The 26,624-nt window shown below is 44.4% G+C and overlaps 2 protein-coding genes and 1 pseudogene across 3 annotated transcripts; all 3 read right to left on the bottom strand.

Annotated features, from left to right (window-relative positions):
• Positions 1 to 1,198: 1,198 nt before the first annotated feature.
• On the bottom strand, positions 1,199 to 5,402 carry LOC120707763 (farnesyl pyrophosphate synthase-like). The gene is made up of 11 exons (XM_039992769.1): positions 5,061 to 5,402; positions 3,568 to 3,708; positions 3,394 to 3,480; positions 2,961 to 3,077; positions 2,776 to 2,864; positions 2,509 to 2,560; positions 2,317 to 2,412; positions 2,177 to 2,221; positions 1,969 to 2,058; positions 1,817 to 1,888; positions 1,199 to 1,502 (listed from the first exon to the last, which is right to left on the bottom strand). The coding sequence occupies exons 1-11, from the start codon at positions 5,208 to 5,210 to the stop codon at positions 1,374 to 1,376; spliced, it is 1,068 nt and encodes a 355-aa protein (XP_039848703.1). The 5' UTR covers positions 5,211 to 5,402; the 3' UTR covers positions 1,199 to 1,373.
• A 6,126-nt stretch (positions 5,403 to 11,528) lies between these two features.
• On the bottom strand, positions 11,529 to 16,460 carry LOC120707761 (farnesyl pyrophosphate synthase-like). 2 transcript variants are annotated; one of them, XM_039992766.1, is made up of 11 exons: positions 16,151 to 16,460; positions 15,784 to 15,924; positions 15,588 to 15,674; positions 15,135 to 15,251; positions 14,965 to 15,053; positions 12,789 to 12,840; positions 12,590 to 12,685; positions 12,464 to 12,508; positions 12,263 to 12,352; positions 12,122 to 12,193; positions 11,529 to 11,813 (listed from the first exon to the last, which is right to left on the bottom strand). In XM_039992766.1, the coding sequence occupies exons 1-11, from the start codon at positions 16,307 to 16,309 to the stop codon at positions 11,685 to 11,687; spliced, it is 1,077 nt and encodes a 358-aa protein (XP_039848700.1). In that variant the 5' UTR covers positions 16,310 to 16,460; the 3' UTR covers positions 11,529 to 11,684. The 2 variants fall into 2 exon arrangements, with proteins under 2 accessions (XP_039848700.1, XP_039848701.1); XM_039992767.1 differs by lacking the exon at positions 12,590 to 12,685.
• A 2,710-nt stretch (positions 16,461 to 19,170) lies between these two features.
• LOC120707762 lies at positions 19,171 to 24,125 on the bottom strand (annotated as a pseudogene).
• Between the last annotated feature and the right edge of the window lie 2,499 nt (positions 24,126 to 26,624).

Here is a 26,624-nt window from a genome sequence, read left to right as displayed (position 1 = left end):
TTCCCCTTAATGGGCTGGGCATATTGAAGCCTTGGGCTGCATCATTCATCGTCAAGTTCCTTTCGATCAAATTGGAAAGCTGGCGTCTTTTTTATTTTTATATTTTTCAAAAATATTTTTTTAGAGAAATATATTTTCGATTTCACAATTTATAGTTTTATACCCCTACCGCCCAGCAGGGGGGCGGCAGGGACTTATATCTAAATAAAAATAATTTTTATTTGCGCGGAGGCCTTTGGCGGGAGCCTGCCGCCCCCTGCCGGGCGGCAGGCCCCCTACCGCCCGGCAGGGGGCGGCAGGCTCCCCCTCCCCGCAAAATTACAGCAGTGGGCCATTAGATGTGGTTTTAGATATTTTGGATACAAAATTACTGCTGTAATTTTGCGGTGAGGGGGAGCCTGTCACCCCCCCTGCCGGGCGGTAGGGGTATAAAACTGTAAATTGTGAAATCGAAAATATATTTCTGTAAAAAATGTTTTTGAAAAATATAAAAATAAAAAAGACGCAGAAAGCCGGCGGTGTTTAGATGGGCTATGAGCACGGCTTGTTGGGCTGATGAGGTAGTGGCCATCTTTGCTTTTATTTCTTTCTAACATCATCATCATCATCATCTGATGAGCGTTGCATTTGTTCTGTATTCGTTCGAAAAATCTATATAAATCGACATATTATTTTATTTTTAAATAATTGCAATATATACTCGTGGAATCGGTGTATCAATTCTTTTGCAGAATATCGCATTTCGGTATCAATGTATCTGTATTGTTCGTCGTGGTCGGACTCGTCCGCCCTGCACCATTGTTATCGTAACCATTCGTTTCGGCCCACTGGTGCACGGGAGCACCTCGAGAAGAGTCCTCCGATTTGCTGGAATCAATCGAATCAGTAGTTACTAGTTACCACCGCAACTGCCAACAGCATGCGGATGCAGCCAAGATCAGGTTGATTTCATCAGCAACCTAGCTTCTTTTTTTTTTTTTGGGGGGGGGGGGGGGGGGGGGGGGGCTTGACTCCTGACTTCCCGAGGCTCCCTAGAACTGTGCTTTTCCCTCACAGTCACCACCCCTTGGGTGCCTGCCCGGCAAAACAACTCAACAAGGCCGTCGCGTTCAGGCACAACAACCAGAAATGTTTAGCGCCTGGCTTTTCACCACCCCAAAAATTATTAGAATGGAAAGGGCAGGGTGAACACAACCGGGACAGGGAACATGCTAGCGACACAAGCTTTGTTAAACCGGGAGCATGTGCTTTATTACATTATATATATAAACTGGGAGTACGGTACAGCGTGAAAACGAAACACAGAAAGCATAGCACGTAGAAAACGACGCGAGCATAGGTGGAGCAGCTTTGTCCACACGCGCAGCTGAGTTCTACTTGTCCCTCTTGTAGATCTTGTGCAGGAAGGACTTCAGAACGGTCTGAACCGCCTTGTTCGGCTGGGCCTCGATGTCGGCGGTCAGCTTGGTGTAGCTCTCCCTCTCGTACTCGTGGAAAACCTCCTGGATTTATGGCAGCGAGGAAAGGGCATCACCGAAACAGAAAATATATGAAAATAAGTGTCAGGTTCTGCCACATGCAATCGCAACTTGCTAAAAATTTGGATGCTGTTTCAACATATTGAGCCAAACCAATGACATAGGGTGTTAGATTTTTAGAGTTTATTATCGATAATAACACAAATATTGTTGTTCACTAAGGCGTCGACGACAGTGCGTGACAGAGTCTGTTTGTCTTATGGCTTATGCAGCTATCCGTGAATTTTACATGCTGACTTCACTGTAACTGATATAAGAACATGACGGTCAGGACATACCTCCAGATTAAGCTCTTTGTACAAGTCTTTCACCTTTGCAACACATGCTGGATCGGACTTCCCATAATTTTCCTGTTGACCAGACATAAGGGGTCTAGAGTTTAGATACTGTCTTCTTTGTTCCGAAAATGGATCAAGTTAAAAGTACTTACAAATAGGATTTTCTTTTGGTCCTCATCAGTACGTTCAAGAGCTTGCACAACTAACCAAGAACACTTGTAGTCTTCAATATCAGTTCCGATCTGTGATAAGAGTCCATGTTGATAAGGACAAAAACTAAAGAAAATAGGGCCTTAACTGCAATCTGCCCCACAGTTACACCCATTCAAATTAGTAAAACTAAAAGGTGCAAGTGCTAACCTTGCCAATGAAATCAGGATCACCATAACAATCTAGATAATCATCCTGTAGAGAAATATCATTGATCAGATGTAGTTCCAGGGGCAATATAGAGTATAGACAACTCATATCATTTCACCTGGAAAAAACAAGATCATTACCTGGACTTGAAAATATGTTCCCATTTCAACAAGAATGTTCTTTACATCACCAAAGTTATCCAAGTTCTCACCAGCCAGCAGCAGTGCACATGCGACCTGGAATGTAGTAGAATATTGTCACGAGAGACAACTAGTAAAATACTCTGATTACCATCCCCAATTAAAAGGTACATATGGAATTATATCTCTTACAGGGAGATAAAATGAATAGTAGGCTGTCTTGTACTGAACGATGCGTCGGTGACTGCAAAATGCAAATCAATGAAAGAAATTAGCAATAAAAATATGATATCCCAAGTTTCAGGTACCAAACAAATAATGATACCTCATTCTGGAAACTACACAGGCAGTGGTAAAGGTTTTCTTTTACTACATTTGGTTACCAAGATATATGCAATAAATCATGCAAGGAAACAAAGCATGTGAATTGCATTACTGCAACTGTGTTTAAATGCTTACACCGTCAAGTTATATTTACTTAGGTCCTTTTCACCCTCATGAGTAGTGATAAGATCCAACAACTGCCCTGAAGCAGTCTTGAACTCAACCTACAAATGTAAAAGGAGAGTCAGTAATTGTTTAGAAGAATTCACAATTCAGTAACTTTCACATGAACCTATGCTTATGCCAGAAGATATTATTACCTCATTGAACAAATCAATGAGATCAACATAATAGGGCTTTCCTTTGAAGTGGCGTTGAAGGATCCGTGAAATATGATTGCGAAGGATAATCCCGTCATTTACAGCAATGAGGCCAACCTGCAAACAGAAGCCCAGCAATGGGTGTCAAAGTTTGCAGGCTAAAAAGCCTAAAACAGTTAACACTCAATGACACTAGTATAAAACCGTCCCTATGAGGAAATCAAACAGAAATGGGCATGAAAATAAGTTGCTTATAAGAAGAGATCAAATAGAAACATGCAGCATGAAAGTCAACTTTTAACAGATGAACAATGTTCGATAATCGGTGTCAACATCAATTCCTTCTCAGGTAAGCCCTCGATACAGCCATCATAAAAATAGCGAACCCAAATAATTTGGTACCCAAAAAAAGATAATTTGATCCTCAGCTGACCTGAGGCACCCTAAACCAGCAAGGCTGCCCACGTCGTGTCTGGGAGTTGTCCATGATATCATCCAGCACCAGAAAATAAGCTTGAAGCTGACAAATGAGAAATAGTAATTAAAAGATGTCATGCTATTAAGATTCAACAAACATGTTCGAAACAACATTGTCAGGAAGTATTACCCATTCAATACACCAACCAAGGGTGCAGGCCAGAAATGTCTCCTCCTTGCTCAGAACATCGACACCCCTCAATATCTTGTAGCTATCAATGACTGAGAGCCCGCGGTTGCACTTTCCTCCGAGCACATTGTAATCCACCATCTGCTCCAAACGAAATAAACAAGTCAAAAAAAGCTTTCTAACCTAGTGATAGTACCATAAACTTAACAGAAGAAACTAAAAGAAGGATATAATCAGAAACAATAGAATTCATTATGTGGATTTCTGGTTTCTGCAGACCACAATCTGCAAACGAACATGAGAACACTGGAGGATTCTTAGAAGACCTTCCCAGTGAAGTCACTCAATGTATCCACTGTGAACAGCCACTAAAACATTTGTTGTTTACAAAAGGGACAGGCGACAGAAGCAATCCATCAACTTTACTACTAAGTGCCAAGCAAAGTATGAGGTATGGCGTTCTTTAAGACATGGTGCAACACTCCAAATAATAGGCAGATTTCTTGTGATTTTGACAACTTAGTCACACTTTCTAGCACTTCAGATATCTAGGTCCCTGAGATGTGTTTTATATATTAGTTTTTTATAAGCACATATGTTCTGAGCAACAAAATCTTTTTTGCATGGTGATAGTGTTTCCTCGAATAAATCAAATCGTTTTCATATGAATCTGAATATTCTCTAAAGATAATATCTGATATAAGGTAAAAGTTTGACAAGAATTTGTGACCACGACTAGTGATTCAGCATCTTTATTGTTTCTTCCTGATTCAGGGTTTAGTCAGGCACTGAGACACAACTTAACTTCGGTAACAAAAAGGCGACCTGCTAAACTTAATTCCGTTCAGGCAGCAACGCACTTTTCTTAAACAAAAAACTAGTCAATTATTTTTGAAAAGCTAGTCAATTACCTAAGTCCTAGATGAGCAGATGGAATGCTCCACCATCAGCATATTGGGCAACCCCTTAGCGACCATAATGTGTCAAGGATCAGGAATAACAACTCAAACGCTAACAGATTTCACAGCACAGCTAAGCCTTTCGCAATAAATTGAGCAATCCTCTTAGATAGCTTAGATTAAACCCAAAATCTTAACCACAGCCCTTGTTTCATATTTTCTGAGTCTCCTTTTAATGTGTGTGTGAGAGAAAGACGGAGATTACGAGATAACTGACTTTGTTTCTCGGACTTCCTGAATAACCCAACTCTAAAACAAGTCTAATTAAACCAATCAACACATCAACCCTTCGCGTTTATGTACACTACTCCTCTCTCCATAGCATTCTAGAATTATTTAACACATAATCACGCAAACTGGGAGGATTTCAACTGTCAGGCGTCAAATCCTCGGAACCACCGAAAGCCCACAAAACCTGGTAAGAAAAAATAAACCCCAGAAGCTCTGACGCGAGCATATATATAGCGCCCCCTCCGGCAGAACAGATCACGCCAACACCCAGGGTGGAAATTACGCGGAGGAAGAGAGCATTACGCGGTCGATCCACTGGAGCGACTCGTCGGTGAACTCGAAGGCGGGGTCCTCGAGCATCTCCTCCTTGAGCTTGCTGTATATCTCCTTGAACGCGGCCTTCGTGTCGGCGCCGCCGGAGCCGTTGGCCACCGCCACCCCCGCCGTTGCCATTGCGCCGCCCTTCAGAGTCGGAGCCCTAACCCACCTCGCGTCGGCGCGGGAGGAGACGAGGAGGGAGCGGAAATTCTGTGGAGAGTGTGGAAGAGGGAGCGAGCTGAGGAGGAGGAGGAGGAGCAGGAGAAGCGAGGCGCTGCTGCGCGTGCGCCGCTGGGGGTTGTGGTTGGTGCGGGCGAACAAATTTGTGGGCACACGTTTATTTATGGACCGAAGAGACCGCGACGGCCCTGACGAGTGCCGAGCTGGTGGCCGTGGCACGCCCCGCACGCTGGGGGAAAGGTCACTTTCCGGATGCAATAGGTGAGTTTTGAGTGAGCTCTGGGCTCGTGGAAATGTTTCATGCAATGCAAGGCTCGGCTTGCTCTCCAATCAAAGCGACGCCCTTCTTCCTCTGATCCTCTCCATCAGAATTATTTGCCCAGGAACAGAAGGAAAAAGGAAATCAAAGTGAACACAGGCACTCGTTTTATTCTCTGAACAGTTACAGAAGCGGAGCACTACAAATAAATCTTCAAGCAATTGCAGCACATTCAAATTCCAAATATAAAGAAGTCAATCCTCATAAGGGGGGATAAAAAAAAGCTCTAGCACAAGAAGACTGCATTCAGAATTTCAGATTGAAGCTCTCCGTCGATCTGCAGCCGCCCACGTCGTCATCTCGTTGGGGGAAAGCATGAGAATATGTCCATGGAAAACCATACAATTGTGTTGCTTGCAAAAACCAAACTTTCTGTATGGGCAGCCCTTCGTTTTCTTCAATGAGTTCCATCTGCCTATATTCATTGCAGTTTATACGAACTGCATTATTTGCACCCATCTTTTTATCCATTCACTTATGCAATGCACGTGAAGCTTGTTGATAAGTGTATAAATAAAGTTACCCGCTCTCCTTTTTAAATGAATCATATATACTTCAGAATCAGAGAAAAGTAATTGAGACTGTAGGACGTCTTCGCTTTTAAAATGTGGCGTAACAAAATGGGGGGAAGCCTATAAATTTTGGCACTCATTTAGTTGTAAATAAAAATAACCCACCTAACTAAGTGTTATTATAAATTTGCTAAGATTTCATATAAAAAAATTGGCATACCTACATTTTAGCATTCCCATATTTTAGCATGTCAACATTTTAGGCTCAATTTGGTTTTTTCCGTTTAAGTCATAAGTCTCCGTCACATCGCATGTTTACACACCAATTAGGAGTACTAAATATAGACTTATTATAAAATTAATTTTTATAAGTCATGACTTAATCACGAGATGGATCTATTAAGCCTAATTAGTTTATAATTTGACCACTAATTGCTATAGTAATCATTCGCTAATTATACATTAGTTATACTTAATAGATTCATCTAGATCTCTAATTACAACTTATGCAATTAGTTTTATATTAAATTGGCATCTGAATATTCGAATTGACATCCAAATGTTGGATGTGACGGCAACTTAAAAAACCAAACAAGATCTTCGTATCCAACCAAGCAATGCAAGCCCTGTACATCAAAATGGAAACGGTAACGAGCATAGTTGTCGTTGTCAACCTTTAAATTTATGATTTGTCTGTTTCTTTTCCTATAGAGAGTACTTGAGGAATGTTGAGTACTCTATCCTGCTTGTGATGAGTGAATTGTCAACCGTGCGGTGTGATCGTGCGCTTGGTCTTTAGATTGCAGGTACACGGGCGTCAAGTGTCGACGGAGAGCTGCCGTGGAGGTGCTGTGGCCGATGGACCGTGCGGTGGACGGCGGTGAAGGGCAGCCGGAATCGAGGGCGCAAGCGGCGACGGAATGCGGGTTTCTTGGTTTGCGCCACAAAACCAAGGAGGCGGACGGCGGTTGAAGACGCCAAGTCGTGGAGGCACGGGCGTCGGCTTCGAGACTGACGGAGGCTACGGGCGTCGACGGCATCTAGGGCCTCGCTGTGGGCGAGGAGGTGACGGGCGTCGGGCAGCGTCTAGGGCCGTCAGGAGGCCGAGGCGGGAACGGCGTCTAGGGTCACGGCGTGGAGGCGGGAATCTTCCCGCGCGTGGAGTTTTGGTGGTTTTCACAAAACCGGCCACCTCACCGGGTTTCGCGGACCCCCCAAAACCGCGAACCGGATCTTCATCGACATGACGGTATCGCGGAGAAGACTTCGAGTCGAAGAAAGAACCTCGACCGTCGGATGGGTCCTTGTATCTTTTTTCGGTTTTGCCCCTACGGGCTTTCTAATATCTATTTGAGTCTAGGGATAGTTTAGTCTTTTAGTCTAGAGTTAGTGGGTTAAAAACCCCTCACCCCTCTCTTCTCTCCCTGCGCCAAACAGAACAGACCAGCCATTTCCTCCCTCCTGGCGCCGTCTCCTCCTTCTCTCTCTGTTCTTCCTCTGTTCTTCTCTAGGATTAGAGGTATGAATTCTCGAGACTTTGTACTGAGATTGTGTGGGAAAGGAGGCCCTTCCCTCCTTGTGCCCTCGGGGTTTTTGAATTCCTTTTTGTTTTCGTGACTTGTTTTGATCGAATTTCGATTTTCCTTCGTTGATTCTTGACCACGAGATGACGTGGTGTTTCTTGAAGATTGAGTGACTCTTTGAAGTGGTTCTAATCCTTCTAGCCTAGTGCCAAAACCCCCGGGATCACGAGTCTACTCGAATTGACGTTTTTGTGTTATTGAGAAAACCCCGTTCTTGCTCGGGAATTCCTCAATTCCTCCCAAACTTGGAGTGATTCGTCGATTCCTTCCGTGGACATGGTCACAAGTCCTTTGTGATCGTGCCTGCAAATTTTGGTGAGGTTTGGACTCGATTTGATCTTCCAATCATCGAGTTTTGGATCGAGCCGAGAGGAAAAACAGAGTTTCTGGGCTCGGGCAGGATTTTTCTTTATCGCCGGTTGAACCGACGCTTACATTCTTTTGCGTCGGATCAACCGGTGAGTGGAGTTTTCACGTGTTAGGGTTTTTTGGGTTTTCTGTGGTTGCACCGGTGCATCAAACTCTATATGCATCGGATCAACCGGTGCTACTACTGAATTTGCTGTTTCGCTCGTTCAACCGGCGTAAAGATTTTCCTAGACGTCGATTAAACCGGTGCTCAGATTGTTTCGAATTGTTGCTCCTCTGGACAGCTGCACCGGTGATTTGGTTTTGCTAGCCTCGGTTTAACCGGTGCTCGATAAGATATTTTGCAGTCCCTCTGGACAATTGCACCGGCGTTTGGATTTGATTTTGCCGGATCATCCGGTGTGTGCTAACACCAGTTGAACCGACGCCATGTCAATCTCCACATCGGATCAACCGGTGATTGCTTCTCTCTGCTGCCGGCTCTGCTCATCGGTTGAACCGACGCTGTTCAAATCTATGCGTCGGATTAACCGGTGAGGTATACCGTGTTGTGTCTTGCTGTTTCTCGCGCTGCTTTTTCTGTGTTTGCTTCCGCGTTGGATCTTGTTTGTTCCTATGGTTTTTTTGTGTTGGTGTGGCTTCTCCATAGCTACTCCACACTGTGCCTAGGACTTTAGGGTTGGGAGTGAACTTTGGGACTAAGCCGATCTTTCCGATTGCAAGAAATTTTAATCGGCTCTCATTCACCCCCCTCTGATCGCCCTTTCGGTGCTTCAGTACTTTTGTCTTCTACGTGTGGTCCTATCAAAGAAGTTTTTGTTATGCACAAAAAAAATCATGGTGCGTTTTCTTCTCTTTTAGCATTTCCTAGTAGAAACTTACGTTCAGTGTTCAATCAAAATTGCTTCTAAAAACATTTGGATAGATGGCTGGAGCTTGATTTTTTTTTTTGTGAATAGCTGGAGCTTGATTCTTGATTATTGAAAAAAGGGAAAGGAGACTCAATTGACTAATATACCCCTAATTCACTAGTTGTACATGTTGATCTTTTTTGGCAAACAAAATCAAAATCACAGTGCAACTGCAAAAAGAATAGTATATTGGCAAGTTTTGATATATAGCAATAAAAAGTATTGTCGGCTCCTACCTGTACCTGTGGCCACGCCATGTTTTGGCTGCTGTGACCATTTTCGGTTTGCCGCAAAAAAATTGGCATAGTGGCTCTCTACTTTGGCCACTCTAGTCCATTTTGATGGCCATGGTCAAAATCTCGAGCCTTTAATTTGCTGACCAGAACTTAACTTGGCCCATACCTATGGCAACTTGGCAAGCCCTCATCGACAAGCGACGTCTGCGCACACCGCCGCCATGTCCGGCCTGTGGCCTCCGGCCGAGCGTTTGCTCCGCTGCAGAGCTCCCTTCAATTCGGATGGGGATAGGGGATGGCACATGGCAGACAGTTGCCGGGAGATACAGGGCGCGCCGGCGCCGATGCTGCCGATCCGGGGCGATGCACCGCACCGGCCGAGTACAAGCGTCAAGCGGGACACGTCGGGGCATCGCCACGTCGCTTTCCGGTCAAGTTTCGGTCAGCGCGCGCATTGGTGGCGAGAACAGTTGGCCATTGATGATCTGACCTCCTCCGCGCCCGTCCTCCGTCCAACCCCCCCGAGCCCAAGACGAATTCAATGGGGGTCGTCTTCACCTCTCCGCCACGCAGCCCAGCAACGCATTCACGGGCCCGAAAGGTGACGTGCCCACCTGCCGAACAACTGCGAGTTTAATTCCTTTTTCCAGAGGCAAAACGACAGCAGTTTTTTTTTTTTTGAGGCGGAGAGATCTATGGATTCTGCCCAGGGATAACCAATCGACGACCAGATCAGGCGCACGCGCTCCACGCGCTCGCCGCCGCTTGGGTTGGTTCGGGTCGCTGTGGCTGCTGCTGCTGCTCAGCTCAGGCCCGCCTGGTTGTTGCTATTGGTACCACACCCACACAGCACCGTGCTTGGACGTTCCGGAGCTCACAATCCAGGGCCCCGTTTGCGAGAGCTCCGTGGAAGGGTGGAGCTGGTGTTGGAGCAGGCGGGGCCCCACGTTTTGTAGCTCCACCGGCTCTGCCAGAACACCCCACAAAGAGCTACGGTTCTCACAAAAACTACCCGCCGGAACCGCTGATGGAACTGTTTGCTTGGTCCGGCTCCAGCTCCTGGAGTAGCTAATATTTCCACATCCACATCCACTCGGAGGGCCGGGGGAAGTGATGGAAAACGTGGGCAGGCACGACCGCCGGCCACCACACGAGCGCGCGGGACACGTCACGCGCACGGCCTGCCGGGGCGCCACTTCGCTCCGCGACGAGCCTAGCTAGCGGCAAAAGTTCCCGTCCGCGGCCGTCTCGATCGTGTCCCGGAAACTTTCTTGCCACAACTCCACCGTGGCGAGCGTGCAGTGGGCAGTGGGCAGTGGGCACGTGCTCTCGCGGGCGCCCAGCACGCGGATGATTTCGCTGACCACGTGCTCTCGGGTACAAGTGAGAGCGCATGACAGAGAATTCAGGGTGTGTTTAGTTCATTTTGCAAAAAGTTGTAAAGATGTAAAGAGGGCATTTGAAGTACTAAATGAAGTCTATTTGCAAAACTTTTTACATAGATGGGTTGTAAATCGCGAGACAAATCTAATGATGCTAATTAATCCATGTTTAATCAATAATTAGCGGATGATTACTGTAGCATCACTGTTGCAAATCATGGATTAAGTAGACTCATTAGAATCGTCTCGCGATTTACAGCCCATTCATGCAAAAAGTTTTGTAAATAGACTTTATTTAGTACTTCAAATTAGCAAGATTCCGTTTCACTTTAATGCGTTTACGGCTTTTTTGCGTTTACATGTAAAGATCTAAACAGGTCCTCAGAATTACGAGTAGCAGAATCAATGTTACAGGACACCAGAGAGAGCGCCCGAAACAAAGAATTTATAACCTTTGTTGTCTAACCGTTGGACGAAAATGGGAATTTTGTCTAAAGGGTGGACGAGGAACTGAACTCGTCTAGCAGTGAGACGAAATTGCGTAACGAAAATTGAAGTTCTGGCAAAAAAAAAAAACTTTCCCCCCCGTTTGGCTGTCAAAAAAAAGAGTTCTGGCTAATAATGAGATATGCGGCAGTAGGTAGGCCTCAGTGAGAAACCATTTGAACCATCAAAACAGAATCTTCTTGTGTGTGTGTGTGTGTGTGGGGGGGGGGGGGGGGGGGTGAGAGAGAGACCGACCTTTCTTGGGCCAAGCTAATAAGATTGTGCCATGTCGTATCAGATATTAGGTCACTTGGCTCAGTCTCAGCCCTCCGGTGCTGATCGGACTAGTGCACCATGCCATAGAGTGGTACATGACCCTATACTGAAAAAAAAACACTCTTGCTGTTCATCTCTAAATTTCGGGGAAGAAAAGGTCAGTATGAATGAACTGAGAATATGCCAGAGATATTACTGATTACCACACCACAAGAAAAGCATATCATTTATTACATGTAGTTCAGTAGTTGGGCGTACAATATGATAGAAGATTTAAGACTGAAAGTACAAATACCACATCAAGCATAGTTACTTTATGCAAGCATCGACCAAGCAGCTTCTTAACGAGCCAGGTCTACTTCTCTCTCTTGTAGATCTTGTGTAGGAAGGACTTCAAAAGAGTCTGAACGGCCTTGTTCGGCTGGGCCTTGATGTTAGCGATCAGCTTGATGTAGAGCTCCCTCTCGTATTCACGAAACACCAACTGGAATCATTCCGACGACAAACATCAATTAAAAGAATACATGTATAGGATGTCAGGCTCTGCCACATTAAATGGATCTTGCCATAGTTTGGATATTATTTCACCATCTTCAACCAAGTTAGCACCATGATGTATTCTTCATTTTTTTGTGGTTAAAAAGAAAATATTACTCTTCAGACATCAGCGACACTATGTGGTGGAGTCTTTTTCATGTCATATATATGCTGATGCCCACGATATATATGGTTGATTCAAATAAAAATAATACATAAATGTTAATTACAGAATGGTCAAAACTCAAGACAAACCTCTAGATTAAGCTCTTTGTACAAGTCCTTCACTTTTGCAACACATGCTGGATCAGACTTTCCATAATTTTCCTATGAGGCCACACATGAATTTAGATTCTATTTTGTATGTTGTGAAAACAATGACCAAATAACACTTACAAACAGAATGCTCGTTTGGTTCACATCAGCATGTTTAAGAGCTTGCACAACTAACCAGGAACACTTGTACTCTTCAATGTCAGTTCCAATCTGTGATAAGAATTCATATTGATAAAATAAAAAGGGCTCTAATTGCAGTCAACCCAGCAGTTACATTCATTTAAAATACTAAATGAAAAGGTGCAAAGTGCAAACACTAACCTTGCCAATGAATACAGGGTCACCAAAACAATCTAGATAATCGTCCTGTAGAAAAATATCATTAAGTAGAGGTTTTCTGATATAAACAACTCACGCTATTTTATGTGCTAAAAATAGAAGCATTACCTGGACTTGAAAGTATATTCCAATTTCAATAAGAATGTTTTTTACATCACCAAAGTTATCAATATTCTCACTAGCCAGCAACAAAGCACATGCAACCTTGAATAAAGTGGAATTAATACTATTACCACAAACATGTACTTAAGTATACTAGCATTACAATCTAAATAATTGAACAAAACATATAGGATCTAACACTTACAGGAATATAAAAGGAGTAGTAGGCTGTCTTGTATTGAGCGATGTGGCGGTAACTGTGCAAAATGCAAATCATTAAAAGGAATTAGCATGAGTAAAAATGATTGTCCAAATTGGATGTATTAAACAAATAATGAATACAACTCACTTTGGAAACTGTAAATGCAGCGGTGAATATTTTCAACTGCAGTCGATTACAAAAACATGTGTTGGCAATAAATCATTCAAGGAAACAAAGTATGTGTGAATTGTATTACTACTACTGTGCTACATGATCTTCCATTGTCTTGTTATATCTATTCAGATCCTTTCTGCCCTCATTGTCTTGTTATCAAAGCTAGTATAGCATTACTCTCAAATTAAACAAAATAGACTGTAAGTAGGATGTCATCGCCAGAAAATAAAGAAAAACTAAAGCTTTAACGCCTATGTTTTGTTCAATTATCTAGATTGTTGTATATCTCCTAAAGGTAGTTGTCGGTGTCCTGACCTAGCGGTCCGGACCCAACCAGTGATGATGCTGCGTGTTCCTCGTCCCAGATATTGATGCAAGAGGCAACACAGTAACGCACGAGTTTATCTTGGTTCCGGCCGTGGGGCCGTACGTCCAGCAAAGGAGTGTGCGAGAGCACTGTACTGTCTTGCACCGGGGGTGCCTGTAGTAGGGGGTACAAGCGAGGCGAGAGAGGGAGGGAAGCTCCCAAGTCTCTGCTAGAGGGGGAGTTGATTGAGGCGAGTGCCAATATCGGGGCTCAGAAGAGCGTATGTGCTCTGTGAGTAGTGCTGAGCGTTGTGTTCTACCGAATGGGCCGACCCCCTTAAGGGAAAGCCCGCCTCCTCCTTTTATAGACACAAGGAGGGACGGTGTACATGCACAGGGGATCGTGGAAGTCGTCGTCTTCTCCTCGAATCACGGGGGTGCAGTGGTCGAGCACTGTGGGAAGTACACTGTGGGGTATGGCGCCGAGCGTGGCAGTCGTCCTGGGCATCATCCTTGGTCTTGCGGAGATCGCGCCGGCGTCCTGGCGGCTCCAGCGGGCGGCGTGGTCGTTGCTGTGGGGAGTACCGTCCTCCAGGCGTGGCGTGGCGGCGTTCCGAGGGTCCTACAGGCCAGGGTCTTGTCCTGGTCAAGGCCGGAGCCGCTTCCGAGGGTCGTGCCCATGCCGTTTGAGGGCTCCGCGGAAGGGAAAGTACGAAGGAGGTATGAGGAGTTGGCAGTATAGTAGCTGGAGCAGTGCCGATCACGTCTTGCACTGCATCGCAGGTTCCCACAGTATCGTCACAGCGTCCGGGATGGTGGAGCAGTGACCGGAGTTGGTCGACGAGACTCCAGTCACAGCCACTATGGGGAATGGCGGCCTGACACCGTCTGACCCGGGCGCTGTGGAGGAGTGGTTGGCATTAATGCCTCCGTACGGCGGGCGGGTGAGCGGAAGATCCGTTTGTCCTTTCTGTCGAGGGGTGGCCTCGAGGGAGGCGGAGACGATCCGCCTCCCCGAGGGTGGGCTCGCTACCCTCGAGCGAGGCGGAGGCGCGGAGTGCGGTCGAGGGCTTTGGCGGAGAGCCCTCGAACGAGGCAGAGATCACCCCGCGGGTCCGAGGGGGTGCGGATGGGCCGCACTGCGTACGTGGGCTGCGTACGTGGGCTTCTTTGAGTCCTTTCCTTTCTTCCAGATTGGAAGGAGGCTGTAGGCCTTCGTGGGCCTGGTTGCCGAACACGTGTTTGCGTTTTTAGGGCGATTTTAGTCCCCTGATTAGGGTGCCCCTAATCATGGTACCCGACAGTAGTTTAAGGTAGTTTTATATTCAATCTAGGTCTTCCACACTGTCGAGGTCAAGTATTACCATTACAATCTAGATAACTGAATGAAACATATAGAATAATAACACCTATAGGAATATAAAATAAATAGTAGGCACACTTGACACTTGTATTGAACGTTGTGGCGTAAATGTGCAAAATGAAAATGACTAAAAGGAATTGGAAATAATAAAGATGAGTTTCCAAATTATATGTACCAAACAAATAATGAGTACAACTCACTTTGGAAACTAGAAATGCAACGGTGAAGTTTTTTTTAATTGCAGTTGGTTATAAAAACATGCATAGGCAATTAATCGTTCAAGGAAACAAAGCATGTGTGGAATTGTATTACCACTAATGTGCTACATGAACTTACATTGTCTCGTTGTATCTAGTCAGATCCTTTCTACCCTCATGAGTAATGATAAGATCCAACAGCTCCCCTGAGACTACCTTAAACTCGGCCTAAAAATATAAAGATAGTATCGATCATTCATAAGAAACAATTAGTAAAGCATCAACATATCTATCTGAAATTATGATTACCTCATTGAACAAATCAATGATATCGGCATAATATGGCTTCCCTTTGAAATGGCGCCGAAGGATACGCAGAACATGGTTGCGAAGGATAATTGCATCATTTATAGCAATAAGGCCAACCTATTGCAAACAAAAGGCTTCAATTGATTTCATAGTTTGTAGGTTAAAACTCTAAACAATATGTGAAAAACAAAAATGCAGTAGTGTAAATTAGTTCCCTACAAGGAGATCAAATAGAAACTTGGCCAGTAAAATTAGTTGCTTATTAAGAGGAGACCAAATAGAAACATGGAATGTTGAAGTTAGTTGTTTTTATTGCTCAATAGATGAAGTAGATTTGGGTGCGCGTACTGTATTCTTTTAAGTAATGCCTTGGTACAATCACCAAAACAAATATCTATATAAATAATAATTTGGTACGGTAGACAGGAAAGATAGTTGACTCTGTCATCTGACCTGAGGCACACTAAACCAGCAAGGCTGGCCACGTCGCGTCTGGGAGTTATCCATAATATCATCAAGCACAAGAAAATGAGCATGAAGCTGCAAACACGAAATATAATAATTAAAGGCCCTACCTAGCAGAAGAGATTGAGCTATTATCATTTAACAAACAAGCTTGAAAATAAAACAATTAGGAAGTAATCAGTACCCATTCAATACACCAGCCAAGCGTGCAAGCAAGAAATGTCTCCTCTTGGCTTAGAACATCAACACCCTTCAGTATTTTATAGGTATCAATGACAGAGAGCAGGCGGTTGCACTTTCCTCCGAGCACATTATAGTCCACCATCTGGTCCAGACGGTGTAAACGAGTCAAAAAGTTATCAAAGCTAGTATCGTATTATTCTCAAATTAAATAAAATAGACTGTAAGTAGAACATCATCGCCAGAAAACAAAGAGAAACTAATGCTTTAACGCCAGAATGTAGCTCTTGTCCACTACTCATGTCAAATCAAGCCAACACCCATGTAGTAAGATTGTAAGATGAAGGGGGGAGGAATTGAGAGAGCATTACGCGGTCGATCCACTGGATGGCCGACTCATGATCAGCGATCTCGGCGGCGTGGTCCTCGAGCACCTCCGCCTTGAGCTGCTTGTATATCTCCTTCAACGCAGCCATCTTATCTGTGCCGCCGCCGGTGCCTTTGGCCTCCACCGCCCCCGGCGTCGCCATCTTTACCAGTGCTCGCCTCACGTCGTGTGGCTGCGGGAGGAGGAGACGAAAGAGTAGTAGTCGAGTAGAAGAAATGGAACGACAAAGCAGGGTTGGAAGCAGAGCTAGAGAACTGAGATCTTCTCACCCCGGCCCGGCCCTCTCCACCCCACCAGCTTAAATATTAATCTATCGTTTGCATGGCCTTAGCTAGAGTTCCCTTAAATTTGGATGTGCATGGCTGGCATCAGTTGCGGAGATGGCGGGCGGGCGCGCGTCGATGGTGATCCCCAATGTATCAGTATAATTAATGGGAGTGCTATAACGGCATGATGGTACTAGACATCAGCATGTAAAGCGCATGCATTTTCAGTCCGCGAGCCTGCAGCAACTTGCATTGACACGCATGCATTCACGTGTTAGTGTGTTACCCCTTGCATCTAAACGTTGTTATCTCACAGGAGGTTCCATGCATATGGTCATTGCTGCGGACAGTGACATGCATGCTGATGATGTGCATTGCGCGAGATTGTTAGCTGGTAGTAGATATTAGATCGTACATGCAGGTACGCATTGATGGGTGCACGGGCATTTTTCTAGAAACAGATACAGTTCTAGGTAGTACTAGCAACTATGTAGTGTCACTAATTAAACACCTGCCAAACAACAATTTGTGACGCGGCCTGGGATCGGTGGATTGTCCTCCCGAGGACCAGGGCACGCTCTACACGTGCATGGACGAAGAGCTTACAAGTTACCATGTAATTTCCACATCCACCATACCAACTACCAAGCCCATCTCCGCACGGCCGCAAGCCAATTCAATCAATGATATATAGTACGCCCGGAGATTGCTGTCCACCATGTCACGCGCTGGGGAGTGGGGAGGGCAAGTGCCGAAGAACGTTATGAAATCCCAAGTGTTTGTGAAGAACGTTATGAAAACCAAGCTGTTTGGGGGATCAGGGGCGAAAAGCCCAGTGGTGCGTATGCACCCATGAATTTTTGCAAAAACAGTGGTTAGATCCAATTTTTCACCATATATGTACTCCCCATAGCTCAATCCGATGTATCCACAAGGCTAGTGCACTCCCTTCAATTTGCTCTAGCTTCGTCACTGTGGGGGACGGGTGGTATATGACTCTAAATTTGAGCTAAAAATATATAAGGGACAAGTTAAATTGTGAATAGAGCACTAACTAGGATCATGGTCCGTTATCACCCTTTGTACCATGTGAGTTGTAACATCATATTTGTGTTGAGCTGGAAAAAAAAGGAGAGGAGAAAGAAAAATGTGAGCTAGGCCTCCTCCAGCGATCCGAGCTAGCGTTGTCTCGTAGCTACAGTACTCGAGATGGGCACAATGTTTGCAGTGTCTTGGAATCCCGTGCCTGAGAGGAGGAGCTGCCTTGGGCTCGGAGCGAGATCAACGCGCCGCAGATCGACCGCCTCTTCAGTTCGACACTGTTTAAGGGATTAAAAAATTTATGAGCTACGTAAGAGTCACCCGATGGAGGAGGCCTGATTATTAGCCAGCTGCAACAGACTCCAAGAAGCTTAGAAGAATGAGAGCAGCAGTACCGGCTATTGATTTAAAAGGAAAAGTTCGATTTATACCCTCAAACTATCATAAAAGCCTAATTTTCAACATTTAACTACAAAACCATATACAAAGGCCATCGACAACTGGGCAAATTTAGCCCTTTGGATGGTTTCGAAGGTGGTTTTCCATTTTGTAACCTATCTATTGGCACTATATTTGTCAGTAATTTCAAATAAGACTTATAGGTAATAATTATAATTATCCATCCCATAATTTCTTTCATCTGTTAAATATTCCAACGTACAATGCTCTAAAGATGCATACTCATCATTATCTAGTTGTAATATATTTAGTTAGCAACAATATTTTTCGCTTTGTATCACACCTTTATATTGATATGTATTTAATTGAACCATTTGTTTAAGCTATGTGAACAGCATAAAAATTCATATTCTTATATCTACCCCCATACATAATGGGTAGTATTTTATATAAGCAATAACATAAATAATATATTAATAATGATAGATATAGTAATTTAGATTTTTATATTGGTGTATTTTTTAAAAAAAATTATAATTTTATAACTTATATTTAGATTTAGGAGTTACTTTGACTTTTAATAATGATATAATTAGATAATTTATATATAAACTTAGGGGTTTATTTAATTTATTTTTATAATAGCACATGTGGGTAATTTGTATGAATATTAAGGGGTTACTTTAGATTTTTTTATAATAGTAAAGGTGAGTAATTTAGATACATATTTACATGGTTACTTTAGTCTATTTTTATAATGGCGGAGATGGGTAATTTATTAGAAAAATAGTAGATCCAATGGCTTATGACTATTATGATTGAGTTGTCGGATTGATTGCCAGATGTTTCTATGTTTATGGGAATTTCTATAATTTCTCTATATTGAGTGTCCAATTAGGATCTTCCATGGTCAAGAGAAACAAAAGGCAGTTTTATCTACTAGCTAGGTATCATTGCGCTCGGGCCTGCCCGTATACACCATTGTTGCCTTAGCCATTCATTGTAAGTCACAAGTGTATGGTGTGTGAATCAAATCTCTAGTTTCTTCAAAAATTATCTCATGCCATCGTAGAAGAAATCTTTCCTTTGCAGGGTAGAGTTTTGGGATTGCTGGAGATAACGAAATTAGTGGTCATTATTCATTTCGCGCCAGCAGCCAAGATGTCTCATCAGGCAAAAAGCCAGCACCCAGTCGGGCACCCAATTGACAATAGTGTTATTTGCATGGCATTCATCTCATCGAAGAAAAAGGCAGGATGAACATATAGCAGGAGTTGGGAATATACTGGTGACACAATAAAGTTAACACACATCACTTGAAATCATATACTTTATGATATATGAGGCTGGTGCATGAGCACGATACTACAATAAGGAAGTGTATAAGAGGGGATTTATAGCAACATAGTACTAGTACAGCATCAAGCTTAGTAACTTTATGCAAGCCTCGATGGAGCAGCTTCTTAACGAGATGGGTCTACTCATCCCCTCTTGTAGATTTTGTGGAGGAAGGACTTCAAAACATTCTGAACGGCCTTGTTTGGCTGGGCCCTGATGTCAGCAATCAGCTTGTTGTAGCTCTCACTCTCGTACTCACGGAACACCTCCTGGACACATACCAATGAAAAAAGAATTTAGCAAACAAAATATGTATATAAAAACAGGGTGTCAGGTTCCATCACATATAAATGGAGTATTGCCACATTTTGGATATTTTTTCACCATTTTAACCAAGTTAGCACCATCATGCTTTGTTTATTCTTTTTGTGGATAATAATTCAGAAGAGTTTATTGCTTTTAAGACTTCAGCGACATTGTGTGATCTATTTCATGCCCTATGCTGTCGTCATGATATTTACATGGTTGATTTAACTGGCACTGATCAATAAATAATGATAATAAAATGAAATGGTCAGGGCAAACCTCCAGATTAAGCTCTTTGTACAGGGCCTTCACTTTTGCAACACATGCTGGATCAGACTTTCCATAATTTTCCTATGGGGCCACACATGAAGAATTTAGACTCTACTTTATGTTGTGAAAAATGACCAGATTAATAAACTTACAAACAGAATTCTCTTTTGGTTCTCATCAGCATGTTCAAGAGCTTGCACAATTAACCAGGAACACTTGTACTCTTGAATGTCAGTTCCGATCTGTGACAAGAATCTATACCGATAAGATTGGAACTAGAGAAATAGGGTCTTGATTGCAGTCAACCTAGATGTGACACTCATTTAAATTAGTAAAGGAAAAGGTGCAAATACTTGCCTTGCCAGTGATTTCAGGATCACCAAAACAGTCTAAATAATCATCCTGTAGAAAATTATCATTAATTAAAGTTATTCCAATATGGAGTTTCACATCATTTCACAAAAAGAAATAGCAACATTACCTGGATTTGATAGTATATTCCAATTTCAAAGAGAATGTTCTTTACATCACCAAAGTTATCTAGGTTCTCACCAGCCGCCACCAGAAATGCGCATGTCACCTTGAATTGAATGGAGTGGGATATTGTTACCAAAGGCTTCTGATTAAATTCTTGCATTATGACCCAGATAACTGAACGAAACATATATATAGGATGAGAACACTTACAGGAAGATAACATGAATAGTAGGATGTCTTGTATTGAGAGATACATCAGTGACTGTACAAAAATGCAAATCATTGAAAGAAATTGGCAATAATAAAGATATTTTCTCAAATTGGATGTACTAAACAAATTATGAAGACAACTCACTTGGAAACTAATATTTTGACTACAGTCAGTTACCAAAACATATATGGTAAATAATTCAAGGAGATAAAACACGTGTGAGTTGTGTTACCGCTACTATGCTATATGAACTTACTTTGTGATATTATATTTTCTTAGATCCTTGATAAGATCCAACAACTGCCCTAAAACCGTCTTAGACTCAGCCTAAAAACATAAAAAAGAGCAAGTCATTCATAAGAAACAATCAGTAAATTCATCATGACCATATAATTATGCCTGAAGATATATGATCACCTCATTGAACAAATCAATGAGATCAACATAATATGGCTTTCCTTTGAAGTGGCGCTGAAGGATGCGTGCAATATGACTGCGAAGGATAATCCCATCGTTTACAGCAATGAGGCCAACCTATTGCAAACAAAAGTTCAGCAACTGGTGTCGTAGTTTGCGGGCTAAGAGCCTAAAACAATCCGTTGAAACTCAACAATGAACCAATATTTCCCTATAAGGAGATCAAACAGATAAGTCAGCATGAAAATAAGTTTCCTAAGAGGAAACCAAGTAGAAACATGCGCCATGAAAGCCAATTTTTAGCCGATGAACTCAATAATCATTGCCAACATTGAATCCTTCTCAAGTAAAGCCTTGATACAGCCATCATAAAAATAATGTACCCAAAATAGTTTGGTACACCAAATAGAGCTAATAATGTATTCTCATCTGACCTGAGGCACCCTAAACCAGCAAGGCTTCCCGCATCGTGTCTGGGAGTTGTCCATGATATCATCATGCACCAGAAAATAAGCTTGAAGCTTACAAATGAGATAGATAAAAAGCAACAAGTAAAGTTCCTACCGTGGCAAAGATCTTAGGCTATTAACATTCAGTAAGCATGTTTGAAAGCAACGCTGGCGCCTGGCGGGAAGTATTATTACCCATTTGATGCACCAACCAAAGGTGCAAGCAAGAAATGCATCCTCGTGGCTCAGAACATCGACACCCTTCAAGATCTTGTAGCCGTCGACGACAGAGAGCCCGCGGTTACACTTTCCCCCGAGCACGTTATAATCCACCATCTGTACGTTCCAAGTGAGGGACCGAAAGGGCGACCAGAGGGGGGGTGAATGAGAGCCGATTAAAAATTCGTAAACTGAAACTCCGGCTTAGTCCCAAAGTTCACGTCCAACCCTAGAGTCCTAGGCACAGCGTGGAGTAGCTATGGAGAAGCTACAACAACTCAAGGAAGCCCTAGGAACAAACAGAAACCAAGCGGAAGCAAACGACGAAAAGCAGCGCGAGAAACAACTAGGTATATAGCACCGGTTGATCTAACGCACAATGGATTGAGTACGCCGGTCAAACCGATGATACAGAGCCTGCAGCGAAGAAAAACAGTCACCGGTTAATCCGATGCCCCGGTTTGAACAGCGTCGGTTCAACCGGTGATAGAGCACCGGATGATCCGACAAAATCCAACACCAACGTCGGTGCAGTTGTCCAGAGGGACTCCAAAACCGACAAGCCAAGCACCGGATGAACCGACGTCCACAACCACAAAGCACCGGTGCAGTTGTCCAGAGAGTCTACAAAACCGATCACCCAGAGCACCGGTTAAACCGACGTTTAGAAAAATCTATACGCCGGTCAAACGATCAAAAACTGCACTTCTGGTAGTAACACCGGTTGAACCGATGCTCATGGTAGCTAAAGCACCGGTGCAACTGAAGAACACCAGAAAACCCTATTCTCAGATAAACCAACTCACCGGTTGATCCGACGCAAACACCTTCAAAGCGTCGGTTCAACCGGTGCTAGGAAAATCAGAGTCCAGAGAGGTTTTTCCAGCCTGCGTTTCCTGACAAACTCAACAATCGAAGAACCAAATCATGTCCAAACCTCGCCAAACTTTGCAGACACAATCACAAAGGACTTGTGAACATATCCACGGAAGGAATCGACGAATCACTCCATGGTTTAGGACGGGGTTTTCTCTAGAACGCGAAAACTTCGATTTGAGGAGACTCGTGATTGTGGGGGTTTTATCACTTAGCTAGATGGATTAGAATCACTTCAAAGAGTCACGTAATCATCTAGAATCAAGCCATCAATTCGTGCTCAAGAATCGAAGAAGGAAAATCGAAATTCAATCAAACGAGACACAAGATGAGCAAAAACGAGATGAAATCAAAACCCCGGAGGGCACAAGGAGGGAAGGGCCTCCTTTCCTGATCAATCTCCGTACAAAATCTTCAAGAATCCATACCTCTGATTCTACCCTTGGAGAAGAAGAAAGGAGGAACAGAGAGGGAGAGAGGGCGCCTGGAGGAGATGAGGGTGGCGGCTGTTCTGCTGTTGCCAAGCGCCGGAGAGAGAGGAGAGGGGAGAGAGGTTATTTAACCCACTAACCCTAGACTAAAGACTAAACTACCCCTAGACTCAAATAGACACTAGAAAGCCCGTAGGGGCAAAACTGGAAAAAGATACAAGGACTCATCCGACGGTCGATGTTCTTTCTTCGAGTCGAAGTCTTCTCCGCGATGCCGCCGTGTGGATGAAGATCCGGTTCGCGGTTTTGGGGGGTCCGCGAAACCCGGGTAGATGACCGGTTTTGAGAAAACCGCCAAAACTCCACGCGCGGGAAGATTCCCGCCTCCAACGCCGTGGCCCTAGACGTCGTTCCCGCCTCGGCCTTCTGACGGCCCTAGATGCCGCCCGACGCCCATCACCTCCTCGCCCGCAGCGAGGCCCTAGACGTCATCGACGCCCGTCACCTCCGTCAGTCCCGAGACCGACGCTCGTGGCTCCACAACTTGGCGTCTTCAACTGCCGTCCGCCTCCTTGGTTTTGTGGTGCAAACCAAAAAACCCGCCTTCCATCGCCGCTTGCGTCCTCGATTCAGGAGTGGACACCACAGCTGCCGCCCGGCCCGAGCTCCGGTCCCGGCTGCCCTTCACTGCCGTCCACCGCACGGTCCATCGGCCACAGCACCTCCACGACAGCTCACCGTCGACACTCGACGCCCGTGTACCTGCAATCCAAAGACCAAGCACACGATCACACCGCACGGTTGACAATTCACTCATCACAAGTAAGATATGGTACTCTCATTCCTCACCAGGCAGCATAAAAAAGTTTTTGTAAAAGAAAAAGTCTATCTAATCTAGTATAGTAAATGAGGCACGAGCGGCAAGCATGTAGTACGATCTCCTCCGCCAAACCAGATCAAGCGGCCAGCACGCCATCCATGGCAAAACTAAGGGGAGCAGAAAGAGAGCACGTTACGCGGTCGATCCACTGGAGCGACGACTCGTCGGCGAACTCAGAGGCGTGGGCCTCGAGCAGCTCCTTCTTGAGCTTGCCGTATGTCTCCATGAACGCTGCCGTGGTGTCGGCGCCGCCCGAGCTGCTTGCCGTCGCCATTATTACAGTGCTACCCCGGAGCCGGAACTCTCCCACACCCCACGTCGCCCTAGCCGCGGCCGGGAGGAGTAGGAGAGCCGGAACAGAGGGGTTGGAAGTGGAGAATTGAGATCAGAGAATGAAGAACAGATGGATGATGAGTTGGGGAATTCTGATATCGTTTTATGCATGATCCTCCCACCCCCGCCAGTTGAACATGCATGCATGGGCTCGATCGGCCTGATTCACGCGCGCAAAGTAAATAGCTTCGCAGGGGGCACGCTTCGGATTGCTGCAGAGTGCAGACAGACGGTTGCGGAGACGGCGGGCGGGCGCAGCGGCAGCGCCGATGGTGATCCACCCACACCCACTGATCCGAACTCAATGCAATGGTCTTCTTCTCCCTCGGTGACGACCCGCAGCATTCCAGATCCGCCGTGCTGCTTAAAAGTTAAAACCCATCCCGGAAGCCAATCCGACGACCGTACGTAAATATGCAAGTGGGGCGGCGCCGGGATACCACTACCCGTCCGCAGCACACCCGCTAGCTTTTTGCGGGCATTTTGCGGCAGCCCACGAGACGCCGTTTGATGATGCGGGTACATGCAAGAGCCCGCAGTGTCTGCATGCATGCATGTGAAGTGACGCGGATACACAATTTTCTCAGCTCTACTGCTAAGCGTAACAAAGAGATAGTAAATAATGTAACAAAGAGATAGTGCTTTCCTCATCTTGTTGTTTCGGCTCCAAAGATTCAATTACAGTCACAGTTTTAGATGCAGCTTCCTCAGTCTGCTGTTGCGGCTCCAAAGATTCAATCACAGTTTTAGACGCAGCCCGTGTATATGAAAGGATACAGCTAAATTAATAAATACTTATTACAGCAAATTAACTTCTTAGATACTGATAAATGACCAATACTCGTTAGCAAAGCCATCTTGAGCTTCCTTTTGTGACATCAACCAAGCTGAGCACTGTTTTGCGACATTAACCAAGTTTTGATGATGCAATAAACTGATCATGAGGACCTCTACTAGAATACTCTGTTTACTTGAAGCCCATCCCTATTAAGCTGCTTTATAGCAAAAACCTGCAGCAAAAGATCACACTTAAGTCATGTGCCTTTCTTTTTAATCTCACCTAGTTACATTACTGTTCTATTTGCATCCACTCCACATCATATTCTTTCAACAAACTATCATAAGACAAGCACATAAGGTCTGAAGTCTAAAAAATAAGCTCCATTGAACAGCTACTACTTGATTTGTTTTCAGAGTTTCAGGCTGCAAACTGCATAGATACTGACACACTATAACAAATTAACCTGTGTATGGAAGGATCACTGCAAAAGGCTCCATTTGAGTCGTTGTAACACCTAAGCCTAATAAAAATCATGGTGTTTGAAATCAAAATTAATAGCAAAAGCCAACAAGGATGCTGCTTGCCAATTTTTCTAAACAGTCAACATCATCTTGTGTATGGAAGCAATTGACTACAGTACCATATATCAGGATTACACTGCAAGTTAACTAGTACATGTGTAAACAAAGATGAACAGAACTGCAAGAATCCCTATCAGTTGATAATACTTACAGTGTAGTAGATGCAGCACAACTAGATGCAATCAGATTCGTCCACTGCAATATTTCCAGCTATGTTATCATGTGTACTATCATGGGCACGGCCACGGCCACGGACGATAGCGACGGAGGCAGTGCATGCGGAGGAATCGTCACAATGGAAAGAGGCGACGCCGGTGTGATGGAGTTAGGGTTCTCCATGGCGGCGGCACTGCGGAGCGCGGCCGAGACGACGGCTGCTGTGCTGCGGGAGGATTGAGCGATGGGAGATATGCTAGCTGTGTGGGCTGTGCGGGCTGTGTGGGCTAACCCGCATATGACCGCTTCGGCGAGTGGGCTGGAATGCTGAAATATGTGGGCTAACGGTGCTGGGTGGCCCAGTGAGTTAGCTAACTGGCCCGCGCCGCTTGCATTTTGAGCCGTAAGCCTTGATATTTCCGGGCACGTCATGCTCGTGCATCCATGGGGAGATTTCCACAGAATTCAAGTTTTGAGGCAGCAATTTGGCCTACTTACAGCAAACTAAAAGGCTTCACGGGCTTGTACCCAATAGTAAGTATTATTGTTGGGCCGGACCGCCGGAGCACGTTTGGTGGACCCTTCTTTCTCAGTCCACTACGGAAAATAACGGATAATCTAACAGCAGGTCCTGTTAGATACAAAGTTTTATTTTTGAGTTTCGAGAAAGTACTATGTTTTGTATATAGTATTTTGATTTTTTGGAAAGCATACAACAAATGTGAAGTTTCAAAAACCAGGCGTGACGATATTGATAGTAAACAGGCATTCACAAGTAGTTTGATAGTCCTTTTCCCTTTAGAATCTGAATGAAGGGGGTTATTTCACTATTTTAGAGAAATGGCAATACTGGGGTGAATGATTAAACCTAGAGCTGTATGCTTTTATAGAGGCGGTGATGGAAGATAGAGTGACATCATGCTTTTGGAAAGGCTTCCTGAGGCAATTAGGGAACCTGCAATTAGCCCCTTGATTGATTGATAGGGATATCTTAATTTAGTATGAAAAGAATTTATACCTCTCCAT

This window comes from Panicum virgatum, chromosome 5K (genome assembly GCF_016808335.1).
Source record: "Panicum virgatum strain AP13 chromosome 5K, P.virgatum_v5, whole genome shotgun sequence".
Lineage (NCBI taxonomy): Eukaryota > Viridiplantae > Streptophyta > Magnoliopsida > Poales > Poaceae > Panicum > Panicum virgatum.
Note: the sequence above shows the minus strand (reverse complement) of the source record. Positions and strands in the feature narration are given on the sequence as shown.